General features: G+C 55.1%; 2 protein-coding genes across 5 annotated transcripts in view; one reads left to right on the top strand and one right to left on the bottom strand.

The window, feature by feature from the left end:
• Window positions 1-18,098, top strand: part of LOC113814003 (collagen alpha-2(I) chain) — a 97,686-nt gene that overhangs the window by 25,692 nt on the left and 53,896 nt on the right. For 2 of the 4 annotated variants that reach the window (XM_070141237.1, XM_070141233.1), the window contains exon 2: window positions 11,741-11,766. The exons of 1 other annotated variant lie outside the window; for it this stretch is intronic. The gene's annotated coding sequence lies outside the window, so the exon portion shown is untranslated. Of the gene's footprint in view, window positions 1-11,740; window positions 11,794-18,098 lie in introns of all 4 variants that reach the window. One more of the 4 variants, XM_070141234.1, reaches the window with a different exon arrangement.
• LOC138866886 (coiled-coil domain-containing protein 177-like) overlaps window positions 111-18,098 on the bottom strand; it is an 18,274-nt gene continuing 286 nt past the window's right edge. The window contains exons 2-5 of the mRNA XM_070140709.1: window positions 14,117-14,276; window positions 13,811-13,879; window positions 13,422-13,544; window positions 111-688 (exon numbers count right to left, since the gene is read on the bottom strand). Of these exons, the coding sequence (XP_069996810.1) occupies window positions 111-688; window positions 13,422-13,544; window positions 13,811-13,879; window positions 14,117-14,276 (930 nt within the window). The remainder of the gene's footprint in view (window positions 689-13,421; window positions 13,545-13,810; window positions 13,880-14,116; window positions 14,277-18,098) is intronic.

Raw genomic sequence — 18,098 nt, 5'->3', positions numbered from 1 at the left:
CCTCCTCCTCCGTCCCTCCCCTCAGCCTCTCCCCCTCCCCCTCCCCCACCCCCTCCGTCCCTCCCCTCAGCATTTCCTCTCGAGCGCTTACCTCTGGCGATGCTGTGACGTCACGAGGAGCGACAAGCTGATGGAATGTGTAATGTTAGCAAGGTGACGTCAGCCTGGCTCCAGGTGACGAAAAGGCGAGCCAGGGCAGCTGGGCACTGTTTGTTGTGTCGACGCCCCTCTGCCCGGCGGCGTCTGCCCTCTCCTGTTTCTTCGTGGCGCCTCTTGGCTCCTCTTGACGTCTTCGGTCTCCTTTCGAGCTCCTGATGCCTCCTGTCTCCTACTGGCGCTTCTTGTAACCTCCTGACTCCTACTGGCGCTTCTTGTATGCTCCTGGCTCCTACTGGCGCTTCTTGTATCCTCCTGGCTCCTGCTGGCGCTTCTTGTATCCTCCTGGCTCCTACTGGCGCTTCTTGTATTCTCTTGTCCCCTTCGGTCTCCTCCTGACGCCTCCTGTCTCCTACTGGCGCTTCTTGTATGCTCCTGTCTCCTTCGGTCTCCTCCTGACGCCTCCTGCCTCCTGCTGTCTCTTGCTGTCTCCTCTGTGTTCTCCAGTCTCTTGCCTCCTCCAGCCTGGCGTCCGCCCTGCGTCCCTCGAGTCCGTTTCGGGTCGGGGCAGAGGGCGTCCACAGCCGCTCTTCTGTTGATTAGATGAGAAAGGGGAGGAAGTAATGTCTAGCGCTTGGGTGTTGTGTCAGCCTTCCTGCATGCCTGTGCCTGCGTGCCTGCTGGTCTCGGGGTGACGTAACATTTCCCCTGCGGCGGCGGCGGCGGCGACGCACGTAGCGCTTGCTTGATGACGCAGGGCCCCGTGCTGTTGTGGCGAGAGTGGCGGCGTACGGCACTCCGTCTGGCCTGCTGCTGGCGACGAAGGCGACGAGGACGCTGAGGGAGGGGGGGGGGGCGCAGGCAAGCGGTTCCGTCGTCCATCTGGGGCGCGATAACCGCTGCGCTTTTATCTCGCTCTCCTCCCCCCCTCTCCCCCCTCTCGCTTCTTAGTTGAACGGGGGCCTGCTGAGCGACGGCCCGCTATCAGTGACGCGGCATTGAGCGGCTAATGATCTATTCTTCGGCCGCGGCGTCTCATTGTAATGCGAGCTAATCCCGCCTCGGCGAATCCTCTCTCCGGCGCCGCGGGACCTCACACTTCGCCGTCACGGGGCCGGGCGTCGGGGGAGGAGAGGCTTTCGCGAGCGGCGGCGCCCCCGGTCGAGAGAGAGCGCGATTGAGTCGTCGGGGATGGGCGTGTCGAATGGGCGCGGCATCATAGGGTTAAGCGCTGCACGCAGTTGATGTGGATGTCGCGCGCTGCGAGAGGCGCTTGCGACACGGCGAGGCGCAAGCACAGGCAGTTGCGCCTGCGGTGAGGGAATGTTACGCAGCAGCGAGGGCGATGCCGTCAGGGTGGTCGGCTTCCATGGAATTCGGGTGACCTGTAAGTCACGGCCGTGTGACGGAAATGTTCGTCGTGGCGCTGACGCATGTCACTCACCACTCACCTGACTCACCGCCCGCCTCGGCGTATTCGTCGGCCCCACGCCCGCGGTTCGGCCCTCACGCTCGGCTTCGTTGCACCCGCGGCCGCCCCTCCGCTGCTCGCTCGAAACGGAAGGAAGCCGTGCATTTTGTATGCTGCGCGCCGACCGCGGCGGGATGGCCCGTTAGCATTGCCAGCGCTTTTGCTCCCGCGTCTGCCTGATAATGCCACCCTTGCCTTTGCTTTATTTCCTGTTCGGCCATGTTGGCGTCCCTGAAGGCCAGCGGGCGCGGGGGAGGGGGGGGGGCGTCCGGCTGGCTTTGGCGGCGGCCGCTGCGAAGGGTCACGCCAGGGGGACGGCGCTACTGACGGCGGTGGCACTGCTCGGCACTCACACCCGGCCTTGAAGCTTGGCCTTATTTGGCGCTTTGGCCGCGACGGCGGAGCCTTGATGGCGAGTTTAGGATGAGGCTTGATGACACAGGGCTGTCGCGGAGGATGAGGAGAGAGAGAGAGGGAGAGAGAGAGAGAGAGAGAGAGAGAGAGAGAGAGAGAGAGAGAGAGAGAGAGAGAGAGAGAGAGAGAGAGAGAAGAGTTGGGAAAATACAGAAAGGGGGAAGATGAGGACGAAGGAGGGGGGGGGGACGGTGATTGAGGGTAGGGGGGGATGTCGAAAGGTGTCGAGGAGAAGAAAGAGGGATTGGGGGAGCGGGTGTCAGGCAGGCATCCGAAACCTGGAGGTAAAAGGTGTTGTTGCAGCGGCGCCCTTTGATGGGAACCGACAAAGGGCGGGCGACGGCGTTGGGCGGTGGGCGCTTTTTGTGCTGCGCGGGCCTCGTTGGGAACACCTGTGACGCTGATAAGTCGCTAATGATGCGACGCCGCGGCCCCCTCGCTGCCCCGCGCCCGAGGGGGAGGGGGTGCGGGAAGGAGGGAGGTGAGGGGGGAGGAGGGAGGTGAGGGGGAAAGGGGGGTGAAAGGGGAGGAGGGAGGTGAGGGAGAGAAGGGGGGAAAGGGAGTGGGAGGTGAGGGAGAGGGAATGCGACGGGGAAGGGGAGGAAAAGGGCGAGGAAGAGGGAGAAGGGGAGGGAGAGGGAGGAGGAGGAGACCAAGAAAGGGGGAGGGGGGGGAGATAGTACAGGGCGCAGGCAGGGTCACTGAGGGATTCTGGCCGTGTCGATGGGCAGGAGGCGAGAGGCGGCGAGAGTAGGGAATCGTCGTCGGGATGTGTCCTGGGGATTTGTGTCAATCGGGGTCATGAAGAGGGGGGGGAGAGAAAGAGAGGGAAGATGAAGCTTAGACGAAGAGCAGGAGGGAGATGGAATTCGATAGGCAGATAGACACAAACAGACCGACAAAGACAGACACAGACAGAAACACACACACGCAGACACACACGCACACGCACACGCACACGCACACGCACACACACACACACACACACACACACACACACACACACACACACACACACACACACACACACACACTCACACTCACACACACACACTCACACACACACAAACACGCACAGACACACACACACGCCTAAAGGTCCTCGCCCTCGCGCCGCCCGCCTCCCGCGCCGCGCCGCCCGTAGCACCTGCCCGAACCTGTCCTGTCCCCCGCCCGCCGCCGACGCAGGAATCTCGCGAGGTTGCCCGGGACTTCCTTTCCGGGCGATGGGGAAGCTGGTCGCGGGCGCCGTTGTCCCGGTTCTGCGGCGACGGGATAATTTTTTTTTTTTTTTTTTTTTTTTTTTTTGTGGGCGCGCGTTTTGATGATGATTATTCTTTTTTTTTTTTGGTGGGGGGTGGGGGGAAGGGGGAAGGGGTTGTTTTGGGTGTGCGTGTGTTGGGGGATGGGGGAGGGGGGAGGGGTTGTTTTGGGTGTGCTTGTGTGTGGGGGGGTTTGTTTTCTTCCTGATACTGGGGTTTTGGGGGGATGTTTCCTTGGCCTTGCTTGTGAGAGTTTTTATTTATTTATTTAGTTTTTTTTTTTTTCTTTCTTTCTGGTCTGCGATGCGATAGACTTTTTTTTATTCGTTTTTATTCTTTCTTATTTCTTTCTGTTCTGCGATGCGATTTGCAGTGGCGAGAATGAAGAGGTCTTGTGAAGTGGTAAAGGTCTGACGAGAAAGGTAATGCGGGTGGTGATGGAAGTCATCGTGGTAATGGTGAACGATAGTGTTGGCACGCACACGCACACTAGGAGAGAGGGAGAGAGGGAGGGAGAGAGAGGGAGAGAGGGAGAGGAGAGAGGGAGAGGGAGAGGGGAGGGGGAGGGGGAGGGAGGGAGACGGGAGAGGGAGAGGGAGAGGGACAGAGAGAGGGACAGAGAGAGACAGAGGCAGAGACAGAGGCAGAGACAGAGACAGAGACAGAGACAGAGAGAGAGAGAGAGAAAGGGGGAGACAGACAGACAGACAAGACAGAAAGTTTTCGAACGCACACGTGTCCGCTAAAAGAGGGGGGGCGACCCACGCGATTGCGGACTGGCGGACGGAGGCGGAGACGGACAGGCCACCGGCGAGGGTGTCATTATTCCGTGTTTACAAAACACTCGCGGAAATTAGGGCTGCTCGAGTCGGCCGTCTGTCTGGCGGTCCCTGGCTGCGACTTGGGCTTTGATGCGTTCGTCGATGGCTTTGACTTCGGCCTCGGGACGTTTATCGATGTTGGCAGGGATGATGGGGTAAGTGATCGGGGGTGGGGGTGGGGGTGGGGGTGGAAGGGGAAGGGAGGGAGGAGAGGGGGTGAGGGAGGGAGAGGATGAGAGGGAAGGAGAGAGGGAAGGAGAGGGTGAGAGGGAAGGGAGGTGAGAGGGAAGGAGAGGGTGAGAGGGAGAGGTAGAGGGAAGGACGGAGGGAAGAATATCGAGTAGGTGAGTGAGAGGGAGAGGGAGGGAGGGAGGAGGGAGAGAGGGTGGAGGAGGGAGGGTCTGAGGGAGAGAGGGAGGGAAGAAGAGGGAGAGCGTGGGAACTCCTCCCTGTGCAGGTTTTGAGGGTAGTTTCAGTGTGGGAGGGGGCGGAGAGATAGGGGGAGGGGGAGGGCGTTCCTAATCTCACGCTTTTGTAAGATTAGCGTCCCTTTTGCTCGTATTTTTGGAGCTCGCAGATTTTTCTTTTTTTTTTCTTTTCTTCGTATTTTGGGCATTTGTTTATCAAGTGGATATAGATAGATAGACATAGACAGATAGATAGATAGACAGACAGACAGACAGACAGACAGACAGACAGACAGACAGACAGACAGACAGACAGACAGACAGACAGACAGACAGACAGAAATAGATAGATAAATAGGTAGATAGACAGAAATAGGTAGATAGATAGATGGGTAGATAGATAGACTTTAGATTGATTGATTTTAGATTGATCCAGTCTGTATTCATGTGTTCATTTACTCACTCTTATTATTCACGGATGAGACTCTCGTTGAAAACCCGGCCGGAAGCAGCCGGAAAAAGCTGCTCCGCCGCCGCATCTCGGCTTCGGCAGCGGCGAGGGCGGCGCGTGAGAGGCAGCGAGCGAACCGCGGCGCCTATTAAAAATGCAACGCCCTTCCGTGGCCAGCAGGGACCGCACGCGCGTCGCCATCGGGGAAGCGGGCGTGCGGGCGTGCGGGCGGACGGGCGGGCTGATGCGTTGATGTTCCCGGCCTTTTGTCTCGGTTCGGGTCCGGGCGGGATGGCGGGCGGGATGGCGGCTCCTTTGGTGGGGAAGGGGTTTGGGTGGCCGGTCGATGTGTTTTATCTGGGCGTTTATCCATTTATCTTTCTATATCTGTCTATATCTGTGTGTATATCTATCTATCTATGTGTCTGTGGCTCTCTATCTATCTGTCTATATATCTATTTATTTATCTCTGTCTCTCTATTTAATTATCTCTCTGTCTCTCTATCTACTTATTTATCTCTCTGTCTCTCTATCTATTTCTGTATCTGCCTCTCAGTCGCAAAGCGTCCGTGCGTTCGACGCCGTGATCAGCTGTGTTACTAGCGAGGGGGTGGGGTGGGGTGGGGTGGGGGGATGGGCGGCCGTTATGCGGTTGTTACGCGGGCGTCTCTGGCGCCAATCGATAGGCGTGACAAGCTGCTGGCCGTGTGAACCGATGACGCCGACCCGCCTCCCGTTACACCCCCCCCACCCTCCACCCCTTCGGCCCTCCCAGGTCCTCCCGCTCCCTCCCCTCGCCGGCCCCTTCGCCGCCCTCCCTCGCCTCCCTCTTCCTCCGTTTGCGTTCCCTCCTTGTGCCCTCCTCTTACCTCGCTCTCTCTCTCCCTTCCTCTTTCCTCCTTTCTCTCTCCTCCCTCTTTTCTCTCCCCTCCTAACCTCCCTCCTTCCCTTTTCCCTCCCTCCCTACGTCCTTTGCATCACCTCCCTCGTTTCTGCGCCGGTCCCCTCAGCCTTCCCTGGGGCCCCCTCCCCTCCCTCCCTCCCCTCCCCGGGGTTCGAGTTCGTATGAGTGCGAGAGTGAGTGATTGTGTTCCATTTTGCCCTTCCTCATTCCTCTCCCTCTTCCTTCTCCCGTCTCTGTTTCGTGTTTCTCTTCTCCCTTCTCCTATCCTATCTCCTTTCTCCCTCCCCCTCTTACTACTCTTTCGTCTTACTCACCCTTCCTTATAGTCTCCCTTTCCCTTCTTCCTCTTCCTCCTTCTCTCTCTCTCCCTCTCCCTCTCCCTCTGTTCTAATAATTCATCTTTCGTCCTCCTTTGCCTTCTCATCTTCCTCCTCCTTATCTATGCTATCATCCCCTCACCCTCGGTTCTCCATTCTTCCATCTCCCTCCTTAATCCCCTTCTTTCCTCTCCCTCTCCTCCTCGCCTTCCTCCCTCCCTCCCTAGATCCCCCCCACCTCTTCGGCATCTTATCTCTGCCTAAGCTCCCACTCTTCCCCCATATCTCCACTCTCCTCGTCCCTTCCTCCTCCTCCTCCTCCTCCTCCTCCCCTCTCTTCTTCACCTTCCCTTCTTGTTCTTTTTCTTGTTGTTCTTCTTCTTCTCCTTCTCCTCCTCCTCCTCCTCCTCCTCCTTTTCCTCTTCCTCCTTTTCCTCCTCCTCCCCCCTTCCTTCCTCCGCCTCCTTCGCTAATACTGTTTATTCGCTAATATCCGCCCATTAGGAAAGTCCCCGATTCCCCCCGTGGGCGTGCAGGAAGACTTGGCGTGGGCGTGGAGGAGGGGGATCGATCCTCTGTTGTCATGGGAGAAGGGAATCGGAGAGGGGCGGGGAGAGGGGGGGCGGGGAGAGGAGGGAGGGAGGGAGGGGCGGGGAGAGGGGAGGAAGGGCGGAGGTAGTGGCGGTGAGGGTAAAGGGGGGAAGAAGGGAGGAGGAGAGGGAGAGTGGAAAGGGGAGGAGGGGGTTGGGGTGGAGGAAGGCAAGGGAGAGGTAGAAGAGGGTAAATGGGGAGATGGAGGGAAGAGGGTGAGGATAGGGAGGGCAGAGGAGGGAATTGAGGGTAAGGGAGGGGAGTGAGAGAAGGGAGAAGGGAGAGGGAGGCTAGGAAGAGGGTAAGGAGAGGGGTAGTGGGGTGGGGAGGGGAAGGGAAGGGGGTGTTGTGGAGGTGTCCCTCGGACAAGTTTGACGCGGCGGCGGCGGCGGCAGGAGCGCGTGTTCGAGGCGGTGTGCGGGCGCTTATCTCGGGGCTGCGGCAGGGCGGGGGTTGGAGAGGGGGTGTGGTAGAGTGTGAGTGGGTGTGAGGGAGAGAGTGGTTTGTGAGGAGGGAGAGTGTGTGTGTGAGTGGGTGTGAGAGAGAGGTAGAGAGTGTGAGGGAGAGTGTGTGGGGAGGAGAGAGAGAGAGTGTGTGTGAGGGAGAGAGAGAGAGAGTGTGTGTGGGGAGAGAGTGTGTGTGTGTGTGGAGTGTGTGTGTGAGTGTGTGTGTGTGTGTGCGTGTGTGTGTGTGTGTGTGTGTGTGTGTGTGTGTGTGTGTGTGTGTGTGTGTGTGTCTGTGTCTGTGTGCATGTGTGTGTGAGTGAGTGAGTGGGTGAGTGTGACGCTTGTTGTAGGTATAGGTCTTAGGAAAAGAGGTTTCTTTCGTTTTGGCCAATGTCTATTGATTTCTTTTCCTCTCTCTCTCTCTCTCTCTCTCTCTTTTATAGCCTTTATATGCCCGTGCGTAAGAGGTGTTGCTTTGTCAATGGTTGGCGACGTGTTGTACGTACGTGTGTCGCTCTCCCTCTCTCTCTATTTCCCCCTCGTCCGTGGCTGTCCCTCTGTCTCCGCCCCCCCCCCTTTGCCCTCGGCCCCTCATCCCTCCCCCTTTGGCCTCGCCCCCTCATCCCTCCCTCCCCCTCCTCCCCCTCCCCCATTCTTGCAATCGCTCGGCCCTGCCCCTTTTTTAGCTTCCCCCATTAACACAGTCTATCATCCCCTTCCATCGATATGCTCGTGGATTCCATCTCGATATACCACCGCTCTCCTCCCTCCCCCTTTTCACCCCTTCGCCCCGCCCTCTCGCTGTGGTTTTGATGGGTTTGCGCACCCCATTCCCCTCCCTCTCCCCCTCTCCCTCTCCCTCCCCTCTCGCCTTTCCCCTTATGTGGGGCTGTTTACTTTTTTATGTCGTCTTTCGTCTCTTTCGCGTCTCTCTTGTGCTTTTCTCTTCTTTTCCTCTCTCCATTCTCCTTTCTCATCGCCAGTTTCCTTCTCTTCTCTTTCGTGTCTCCACTCTCCGCTCTATCCCTCCTCTCTCCTTCCTCTCTCCTCACTTCCTCTCCCTGTGCTTCCTTTTCCGCCTTTCCGCCCTCGCCCTCTCTTCCCCCCCTCCTCCCTCCCCCCTCCGCCTCTGCAACTCTGGCCATTTATTCTGCAAATGCATCTACATTCAGGGAAATTTGCCAAGTTTGGGATAAATACAACTCTAGCATTTTGATGTGTGGCTGTAAAATAGTGAAAAAAACAAACTTGGGCCTATATATATATATATATATATATATATATATATATATATATATATATATATACATAATTCAAAATCGTGATTATGATTTTTTTTTATCATCTGTTGCTAAAGATTTCCTCCTTTCCCCCTCTCCCTCTCCCTCTCCCTCTCCCTCTCCCTCCCTCTCTCTCTCTCTCTCTCTCTCTCTCTCTCTCCCTCTCTCTCTCCCTCTCCCTCTCCTCTCCTCTCCCTCTCTCTCTCCCTCCCTCTCCCCTTCCCTTCCTTCCCCCTTCCCCCTTCCCCTTCCCCCTTCCCCTTCCCCCTTCCTCATTTATGTGGACAAATTACCTTGACTTTTGGGCAGTTGAAAAGGTCTGCTAACAATGAGGTGGTTGCGATTGTCCGTCCCTACACCTGGGCAGGTACTTCCTCTCAACTTCTGCTCTCCACCCCCCTCTCTTCCCCTTTTTTGTATTCTCTCCTCACCCCCTCTTTATCCCCCCTCCTCCCTGTCCGTCCCTTATTCATCTTCCTTCTCTGCTTCCACTTCCTTCGTTCGCCTCCTGCGCCTCCCCCTTCGTTCGTTATTTCTATACTGCTTTCTTCTTTTTCTTTTTCGTCTTCTTCTTTTTCGCCGTAAGACTTCATTAAACGGATTAATTTGCGTCCCATTTTGTGACTTTGCGTGATGGAGGGTTTTTATAGGAAGGATGGGTCGGGGGGGGGGGGGTGAGACGGTACAGTTAATAAAAGTTGTCTTTCTCTTTCTTTCCCTTTTGGCTCACCCCTTTCCTTTTCTTCCCTTCCTTTCCTCTCCTTCCCTTCCCTTTCTTTCCTTCCTTTCTTTCTTCTTCCCTATCCCTTTCTCTTTCCCTTCCCATCCCTTCCCATCTCTTCCCTTCCCTTCCCATCCCTTCCCATCCCTTCCCTTCCCTTCCCTTCCCTTCCCTTCCCTTCCCTTTCTTTTCCTTCCCTTCTCTCCCCTATCCCTTCTCCTCTCTTCTCTTCTCTTCCCTATCCCTTCTCTCTTTTCTTCTTTTCCCTTCTCTTCTCTTTCCTCCCCCCTCCCCCCCTCCCCCCGTCCCAGACCCGGAAGAATGGCAGGGAAGCCTTAGTATGGGATCGCGTAGCCCTTTTCCACAGCCTCGTAGACTGGGCGGGGTGGCACGTAGCCTGGGCGGGGAGCTCTGCCAGGATAGCGTGGTTTTCATGTGCGAAGTGGGGGGTGGTGGGGGTTAGGGGGAGGTTAGGAGGGTTGGGGATGTATCTGCGACTGATTTTGGTTTATTATATTTTGTTTTTTTTCTTTATCTTTTTCTTTCTATTTATATTATTCTCTCTCTCTCTTTCTCTTTCTCTTTCTCTTTCTCTTTCTCTTTCTCTTTCTCTCTCTCTCTCTCTCTCTCTCTCTCTCTCTCTCTCTCTCTCTCTCTCTCTCTCTCTCTCTCTCTCTCTCTCTCTCTCTCTCCATCTCCCTCCTTTCCTGTGGTATTTCGAGCGCGTGCCTCGTGTGTGTGTCGGGACAGGCGGTGCAGTGTGTGCCTCGCATTATTGTACTCGGAAAAAACTTTTTGCTGGTTTGTGGTGTTTTTGTACCCCCCTCTCCCTGCCTCCCTCCTTCCTCTTTCCTCCTCCCTCCTCCCTCCTCCCTCCCTCTTTCCTCCTCCCTCCTCCCCCTCCCTCTCCCCGCCATTCATTCATTCACAGACACAAACACACACACACGCCATTCACAAACCGTACTCGCCCGCCCGCCCACCCGCCCATCCGTCGCCCCCTCCCGGCGTCCGCCACTCGCGGGAGGAGAGATCCGAGCGGTCCGGGCGGGAAACACTCTCGATTCCCGGCGCCATTGGTCAGCGTTTCGACGGGTGGCTCTCGGTGTTGGCGTCGCTGTGGGTGGTTCGTCGGGATGTGTGTGTTTTTTTTTTTTAATTTCCGGGATACATGAGTTTTCGTCTTTCGTCTTTGGTTTTTTCTCCCTTTTTCTGTTCTCCACTTCTCTGTCTCTGTCTCTGTCTCTGTCTGTCTCTGTCTCTGTCTCTGTCTCTGTCTCTGTCTCTCTCTCTCTCTCTCTCTCTCTCTCTCTCTCTCTCTCTCTCTCTCTCTCCCTCTCTCTCTCCCTCTCTCCCTCTCCCTCTCCCTCTCCCTCTCCCTCTCTCCCTCTCTCTCCCTCTCCTTCTTCACTCAACCTCGCCCTATGTACACGCGTTATGTACGTTTACAATTTCCTTTCACTTTCCTTCAATTTTATCTCCGGCAGCGGGCTTCTGGGCTCTGCCTCTTGTTCAGAGACGACCTTGCAAGTCTGTTGCTGTTGCGCCAGAGAGAGAGAGAGAGAGAGAGAAAGAGAGAGAGAGAGAGAGAGAGAGAGAGAGAGAGAGAGAGAGAGAGAGAGAGAGAGCAACGAGAGAAAGAGAGAGCAACGAGAGAGAGAGCAAAAGAGAGAGAGAGCGAGAGAGAGAGAAAGAGAGAGAGAAAAGAGAGAGAGAAAAAAGAGAGAGAAAGAGAAAGAGAAAATAGAGAGAAAAAAAGAGAAGGTAGAATGCATGGCTCAACATTGCACAGACACCGATAGTTCGCGACGTCCGACGTGAGAGTTCCGGCGTGCAACAGTTGGTTGTCGCGTTCACATGAATCGTAAATAAATATTAAGCCGAGTATTTCGCCGAGTCCCGAGTAGTGTAGTCCAGTGTGTGTGTGTGTGTGCAGTGAGCGGGCGGGAGGGCGGGTGGGTGAGAGAGAGCGAGAGAGCGAGAGAGCGAGAGAGCGAGAGAGAATGAGAGAAAGAGAGAATGAGAGAAAGAGAGAGAGAGCGAGAGCGAGAGAGCAAAAGAGAGAGTGAGTGAGTGTGTGAGCAAGCGAGCGAGCGAGTGAGCGAGTTGAGTGCGGCTAGCTGGTGAATGTATCTTGTTCCCTCGGTCTCGTTAAGTTAGCCTTCCGTGACGGTGTCGTGACGTCGAGCTCTTGTGGGCCCTTCGCTTCTGTGGGAGGGGGTGGGGGAGGGGAGAAGAGAGGAGGAAGGGAGGGAAGGAGGAAGAAGAGAGGACCGGAGGGAGGGAAGGAGGAAGGGAGGAAGAAGAGGAGAGGGGAGGGAGGGAGGGAAGGAGGAAAGGAGGGAGAGAGGTAAGGAGGAAATGAATGAGTGATGGAAGGAGTGAGGGAGGGATGGTGAGTGATGGAAGGAGTGAGGGAGGGATGGCGAGTAAGTGGGTGGGCGAGTAAGTAAATAGACAAGAAAATTGAGTGAACATGAACAAAACTTATATGTATTTGCGTGTCCATCCGTTCTCCATTGTTCTTTCTCGTTACTAACGCCCGCGTCCTTCTTTCAGAGCGCGGACGACGGCCAAGGCAGCGGGTGAGTGCGAGCGGTGCAGTCAGATGAGTAAGTGTTGAATTACCGCCCCGGCCAGCTGGTGCGAGCGAGCGGGGAGGAGAGGAGAGGAGAGGAGGAGAGAGGAGGATCTCTGTTGTGTTTACTGGTGTTACTTGTGCCGAGATCGCCCCACGTGTTCAGTGTCAGTGGCGGGGTTGGTTGGGGGGGGGAGGGGAGGAGGAGGAGGAGGAGGAAGGGGGGAGGGGAAGGGAAGGGAGAGGGCGGTCGCTTTCGTGCGGGTGTAGGTGGGGAGCGCCCCCTCTACCCCTCCCCCTTCCCTTCTCTTCTCTTCTCTCCTCGCGTTCCTCCTTTCCTCCCTTGTCGGTTCCTTGCCTTCTCTCTCCTGGCTATGTGCTCCTCTCTTTCGTGTCTTCTCTCTTCTACTCTATCCTTCCTTACCTTCTCTCCTTTTCACCCTCTCAGCTCCCACATTTTTCTCCTTCTCTCGTTCCCTCCTTACTATCTCCCCACCTCCCTTGCCCTTTGCCTTCCCGCCCCACCCTTCTTAAACGCCCTTCTCCCCTCTCCCCTCGCTCCCATAACCGTTCCACTCTCCTCCCCCTCCCATTTTCTCTTTCCTTCTCCTTTTCTCCCTCTCTCACTCATTTCCGTCGTCTTTTCTCTCTTCCCCCATTTTCCCCCTCCCCCCCCCCCCCCCCCCCCCCTCCTCCCCCCCCCATCGCCCCACTTACCGTCGGGGGCGAGCGGTGGCGTGCTCTGCGTGCGAAAGGAGTCGCAGGAGCCAGGCGGGGGGGGGGGGGGGGAGCAGCTGGTCGTGACCTGTGTCGTCGCCGGGGTGGGCAAGTCGTCCTAGGATAGAGTGTCTCCTGATCGATAAATGCTGCCGGGTGCTGGTGACAGCCGCCGGCACCCCAGGGCCCCCTCCTCTGCTTCCCTACTCCCCCCCCTATCCTTCCGTCCCCTTCTTTATCGCTTTCTTTCTTTCTTTTTTTCTTTTTCTTTAATCTTTCTCTTTCTCTCTTTCTCTTTCTCTCTCTCTTTCTCACTTTCTCTCTCTCTCACACTCACTCTCACTCACTCTCTCACTCTCACTCACTCATTCCCCCCCCTCCTTCCTCCTTTCCCTCCCTCCCTCCCCCCCTCCCTCTTCCCTCCTTCCCCTTAAGGTATGCAGGCAGATGACAGCGGCTCAAGTGTAGTTACAAGGGCAGGGGAATACAGGCGGCCCGGAGGAGGAGGGAGGGCTTATTGGCCGAGGAACAGTGCGTCGGGCAGGCAGGCAGGCAGGCAGAGAGGCAGACACGGCAAAGCAGGGTAAGACAGGCAGGGAGGGAGGGAGGGAGGTAGGTAGGGAGGGAGGCAGGCAGGCAGGCAGGCAGGCAGGCAGGCAGGCAGGCAGGCAGGCAGGCAGGCAGGCAGGCAGGCAGGCAGGCAGGCAGGGTAAGACAGGCGGGCAGGCAGGGCAGAGCAGGGCAAGGGATGACAAAGCGGGCAGACCGGCAGTGCAAAGCTTGGCGAAGATGCAGGCAAAGCAAGCAGGGCAGAGCAGGATAAGGGAGGACAGGCAAAGGCAGGCACGGTAGGCAGAGCAGGCAGGGCAGAGCAAGCAGGGCAGAGCAGGATAAGGGAGGACAGGCAAAGGCAGGCACGGTAGGCAGAGCAGGTAGGTGTATAACCTTGAGACGAGGGTGCTCCGGGGTCGCCGACTTCGCCATGATTCATTAACGCACAAGACCTCTCGGGGCTGTTTGAGGTCCGCACGTCACCTGCAGGGGGCGTAGGGGGGGCTCCGGCAGGGGCTGAAGGGGTGGGGGAGAGGGTAGGGGGCAGGAGAAGGTGGTGTGGTTTGTGTGAACGGGCTGGGGGTGGGGGAGGAGTAGGGGCGGTAGGGGAACAGGTAGGGGGAGAAGTGCAGGCAGGGATCACGAGCAAGGGGGGGGGTGATTGGTAGGGAATTGGGCCAGGGAGAGGAAGGGCGGCAGACAGAGGGAGACGCACTGACAATCCGAAAAGAAATCTCGGCTCGATTATCGCCGGCGTCAACCCCCCCCCCCCACCCTCCCACGTCCCCTGATGGAGGACCTCGGCGTCTCGGCGGCGCTCGAGGAAGGAGTCGTGTTGCGAAGTGTTGCACCTGCAGAAGTGGCGTGCGGGGGGGGGGGGGAGAGACACAAGGCGGGGGGGAATGGACGTCGGTTAGAGAGAGATTTTTTTTCCGATTGGACGTCGGATAACTACCGAATTAGGGAAATATAAGCTAAGGATCAATTATTGATACATATACATTTATTTATTTGTTTCCCCTCTCATCTCCCACAGTTTTTTTTTTTCACTCCCCCTCCTCTCCTTCCCTTCCCATCTTCTATCTTGCGTTGGTTTATGAGGCTTCTCTTGTTTCCGTTTCTGGTGGGTTTGCTATGGTCTTTGTAATTAGCTTCCTGGTCGTGGATAAAGCCTGTGAATGAAGCTGTTGTTCCGCCTTCGTGGAATGTGGGAAAGGGCGCCGAGGGAGGAACAGCTGGAGTTGGGCGCTGCGGAAGGAGTTCGCTGGCGGTGCGGCGTGTGGAAGCATGTTGCCTTGAATCGTTTGGTCTGTTATGATGGTGAGGATGATGATAATGGTGATGATAAGGATGATGGTGATAGTGGTGATGATGATAATAGCAATGATAATCATAGCAATGATAATAGCAATGATAATCATAACAAAGATAATAGCAATGATAATCATAGCAATGATAATAGCAATGGTAATAGCAATGATAATCATAGCAATGATAATCATAGCAATGATAATCATAACAATGATAATAGCAATGATAATCATAGCAATGATAATAGCAATGATAATAGCAATGATAAATCATAGTAATGATAATAATAGTCATAATAATGATAAGGAGGAGAGAGAGAGAGAGTGTGTGTGTGTGTGTGTGTGTGTGTGTGTGTGTGTGTGAGAGAGAGAGAGAGAGAGAGAGAGAGAGAGAGAGAGAGAGAGAGAGAGAGAGAGAGAGAGAAAGAGAAAGAGAGAGAGAGAGATAATGAGATTGAACTCGCTGCCCAGCTTCGAGAGATGGAGTGAAATCACAGGTGTGGCGAACACTTGTCTTTGTGTGTTTTTTTTTACGGAAGAAACGACAAGTTCAGTGCCAGGTTCAAGTACCTCGTCACCGCGCACGGGAAGGGCTGGTCACCAAGCCGCATTATGGCATCGCCCTCTCATATATATATATTAAAAGGAGGAGGTAGAAGGCAAAGTGTGAACGAAGGCAGGGCGGGGAGAGGCGGAAAGTGGTGGTGGTGGAGGACGAAGCCTGGCTGTTGGTGTGAGGAGGGTGAGGAGGGAGTGGTGAGGGAGGGAGGGAGAGGGAGATGGTGATGGGGAGGGAGGGATGGAGGATGTAGGAGGGGGAGAGGAGGGGAGGGGAGGGGAGAGGGGAGGTCTCCGAGTGAGTGGTGGTGGTGGTGGTGAGGGTGGGGATGGGAGTGGGAGTGGGAGTGGAGTAGAGGAGGGGGGGGCGTGTGGTCACTGGTCTATTGATCACGCGGAGGGAGCAGGACCTCTTGGACCCTTTCCTGCCCCTGTTCCTCGCCCGCTCTCTCTCTCCCTCGTCGTCCCTCGCCTCCTCCTCCTCCTCCTCCCCGCTCTGCACCGCTCGCCTCACGCCTTCTGCTAAGCTTCTTACACTCCTTCACGCCGTTTCTCTCTCTCTCTCTCTCTCTCTCTCTCTCTCTCTCTCTCTCTCTCTCTCTCTCTCTCTCTCTCTCTCTCTCTCTCTCTCTCTCTCTCGTTTATTCTTTCCTATCGCCATCGTGGTCTTCGCACCGTTTAGCTTTCCATATGTCACGTATCGCCGGTTTCATCTTCCACTCTTTGCCAGATTCGCTACAGTAATCTTATCTTCTTTCCCTCTTGTCCTTTCGTGCCTTCCCCTTCGTCCTCCTCCCTTTTTCGCTACCTTACTCTTTTTTCTCGTCTTCCTTCTCCTCCTCCTCCCCGTACTCCTTAACCCCCCCCCCACCACCCGGCAGTAGGCCATGTCTCTGAGACATTTGACGTAATGTCGATACTCTAGCTCCTCCTTTCTCGCCCCCCCCCTCCCTCTTCCCTCTTCTCCCCTCTTTCTCTCCTTCCCTTTCCTCCACCCAGTCTCCTTTTTCTGTTCCCTTCCTTTTTTTCTCTCCCCCTCACCTCCCGTCACTATGTCTCTCTTTCTCTCTCCCCCTTCTTCCAACTCCTTCTCCTTCCCCTACCTTCTCTGTCCTTCCTACCTTCCCCTTCCCACCTTCATTCCCCTTCCACCTCCTCCCTTCCCCTTCCCACCTTCATTCCCCTTCCCCTTCCCCTTCTCCCTCCTCTCCCTCCCCCCTCCTCCGCCGTCCCCCATCACCCCCCCTCCCCCTCCCCCTCCTGGCGAAGAGGTCGTGCGTGGAACGGCCGGAGAGAGAAGAGCAGTTCACGGGTTTCCTCCGAGGGTCGTGTCGCGTGTCGTGGTCTTCGTTCTGGTCGTTCCCGTCGCCGTTCTTCGTCTGTGTCGCCGTTTGCGCGAGTTGGGTGGACGGTGGGGTAGGGGGGGAGGTAGGGGTGGGGGAAAGGGGAAAGGGGTTAGGAGGGGGTTTGGGGGTTTGGGGTCGGTTATTGGGAGGGGAGGTGAGGCAGGGAGGAGAGGATAGGTGGATGGGTGAACGTGGGAGTTGGAAGAATGAGTGTGAAAGGGAATAAGAGAATAGGGAAAGAGGGAGAGAAAGGAATCAGTTAATAGAACAGGAGGATGGGGAAGTAGGGCAGTAGGAGAAGAGAGGATGGGAGAGAAGTAAGCACAAGGATGTTGGAGAAGAATCAGCTAATGGAACAGGAGGATGGGGAAGTAGGGCAGTAGGAGAAGAGGGAATGGGAGAGATGTTTAAGAATAAGCTAAAAGAACAGCAGGATAGGGAAGTAGGGCAGTAGGAGAAGAGGGAGTGGGAGAGATGTTTAAGAAGAATAAGCTAAAAGAACAGAAGGATAGGGAAGTAGGAGAAGAGGGAATGGGAGAGATGTTTAAGAAGAATAAGCTAAAAGAACAGAAGGATAGGGAAGTAGGAGAAGAGGGAGTGGGAGAGATGTTTAAGAAGAATAAGCTAAAAGAACAGGAGGATAGGGAAGTAGGAGAAGAGGGAATGGGAGAGATGTTTAAGAAGAATAAGCTAAAAGAACAGAAGGATAGGGAAGTAGGAGAAGAGGGAATGGGAGAGATGTTTAAGAAGAATAAGCTAAAAGAACAGAAAGATAGGGAAGTAGGGCAGTAGGAGAAGAGGGAATGGGAGAGATGTTTAAGAAGAATAAGCTAAAAGAACAGAAGGATAGGGAATAGGAGAAGAGGGAATGGGAGAGAAGGAAACACAAGGATGTTAGAGAAGAATCAGCTAAAAGAACAGAAGGATAGGGAAGTAGGGAAGTAGGAGAAGAGGGAATGGGAGAGAAGGAAGCACAAGGATGTTGGAGAAGAATCAGCTAAAAGGACAGAAGGATAGGGAAGTAGGGAAGTAGGAGAAGAGGGAATGGGAGAGAAGGAAGCACAAGGATGTTGGAGAAGAATCAGCTAAAAGGACAGAAGGATAGGGAAGTAGGGAAGTAGGAGAAGAGGGAATGGGAGAGAAGGAAACGCAAGTACGTTTGTGCCAATAGGAGGAGGGACTCGGCCTCCTGTTTGCGTGTCTCTCGAGGACGGACGGAAAGGCAAGGTCGTCACGTGGCTTTTGGAGTCGTTCGCGTCGTCTTCGAATATGAGGCTGATTTATCTATCTATTTATTTATTTATTTATTTATTATTTATTTTTTAAATCTGTCGATTCGTTTTCTACTTTTATCTTGTTGGTTGTAGTTCATCTTCGGAGATTTTTATTATGTGTGATGATCTTGGACTGAAATCTTGTCTTTTTTGGGGGTTATTTTGTGTCTTGGTTTATGTTATCGAGTGTACGATTTTTTCTTCTTTCGTATCGGTGTTGTATGTTGGAGATGGGGGAGGGGGAGGGGAAGGGGGAGGTTGGGCTGGGAGGAGGGGGGGATATGGGGGTGGATTACGCTTGTCATTTGTAAGATTCCCCCCCAAGGCATCGATGGGATCAATACCAGAATACCACACACACACACACACACACGCGTGACCGGGCAAATCGGGCTGTCTTTGCTCCGTCCGTTTTTCTGGTCTTCGGAAATTCGGAAATAATTCGGAAATAATTCGGAAATTCGGGTCGGGTGGTCTCGTTTCTCCGTGGGTTCGGGTCTCGGATTTATTGGAAGGGGTATTTTTATTTTTAGAAATGTGTGTAATTGTTTGTTTCTTTTTATTTTATTTCATCTTATTTAT

This window comes from Penaeus vannamei, chromosome 27, assembly GCF_042767895.1.
Source record: "Penaeus vannamei isolate JL-2024 chromosome 27, ASM4276789v1, whole genome shotgun sequence".
Taxonomy (NCBI): Eukaryota; Metazoa; Arthropoda; class Malacostraca; order Decapoda; family Penaeidae; genus Penaeus; species Penaeus vannamei.
The sequence above is the reverse complement of the archived record's forward strand: the minus strand, read 5'-3'. Positions and strand labels throughout refer to the sequence as shown.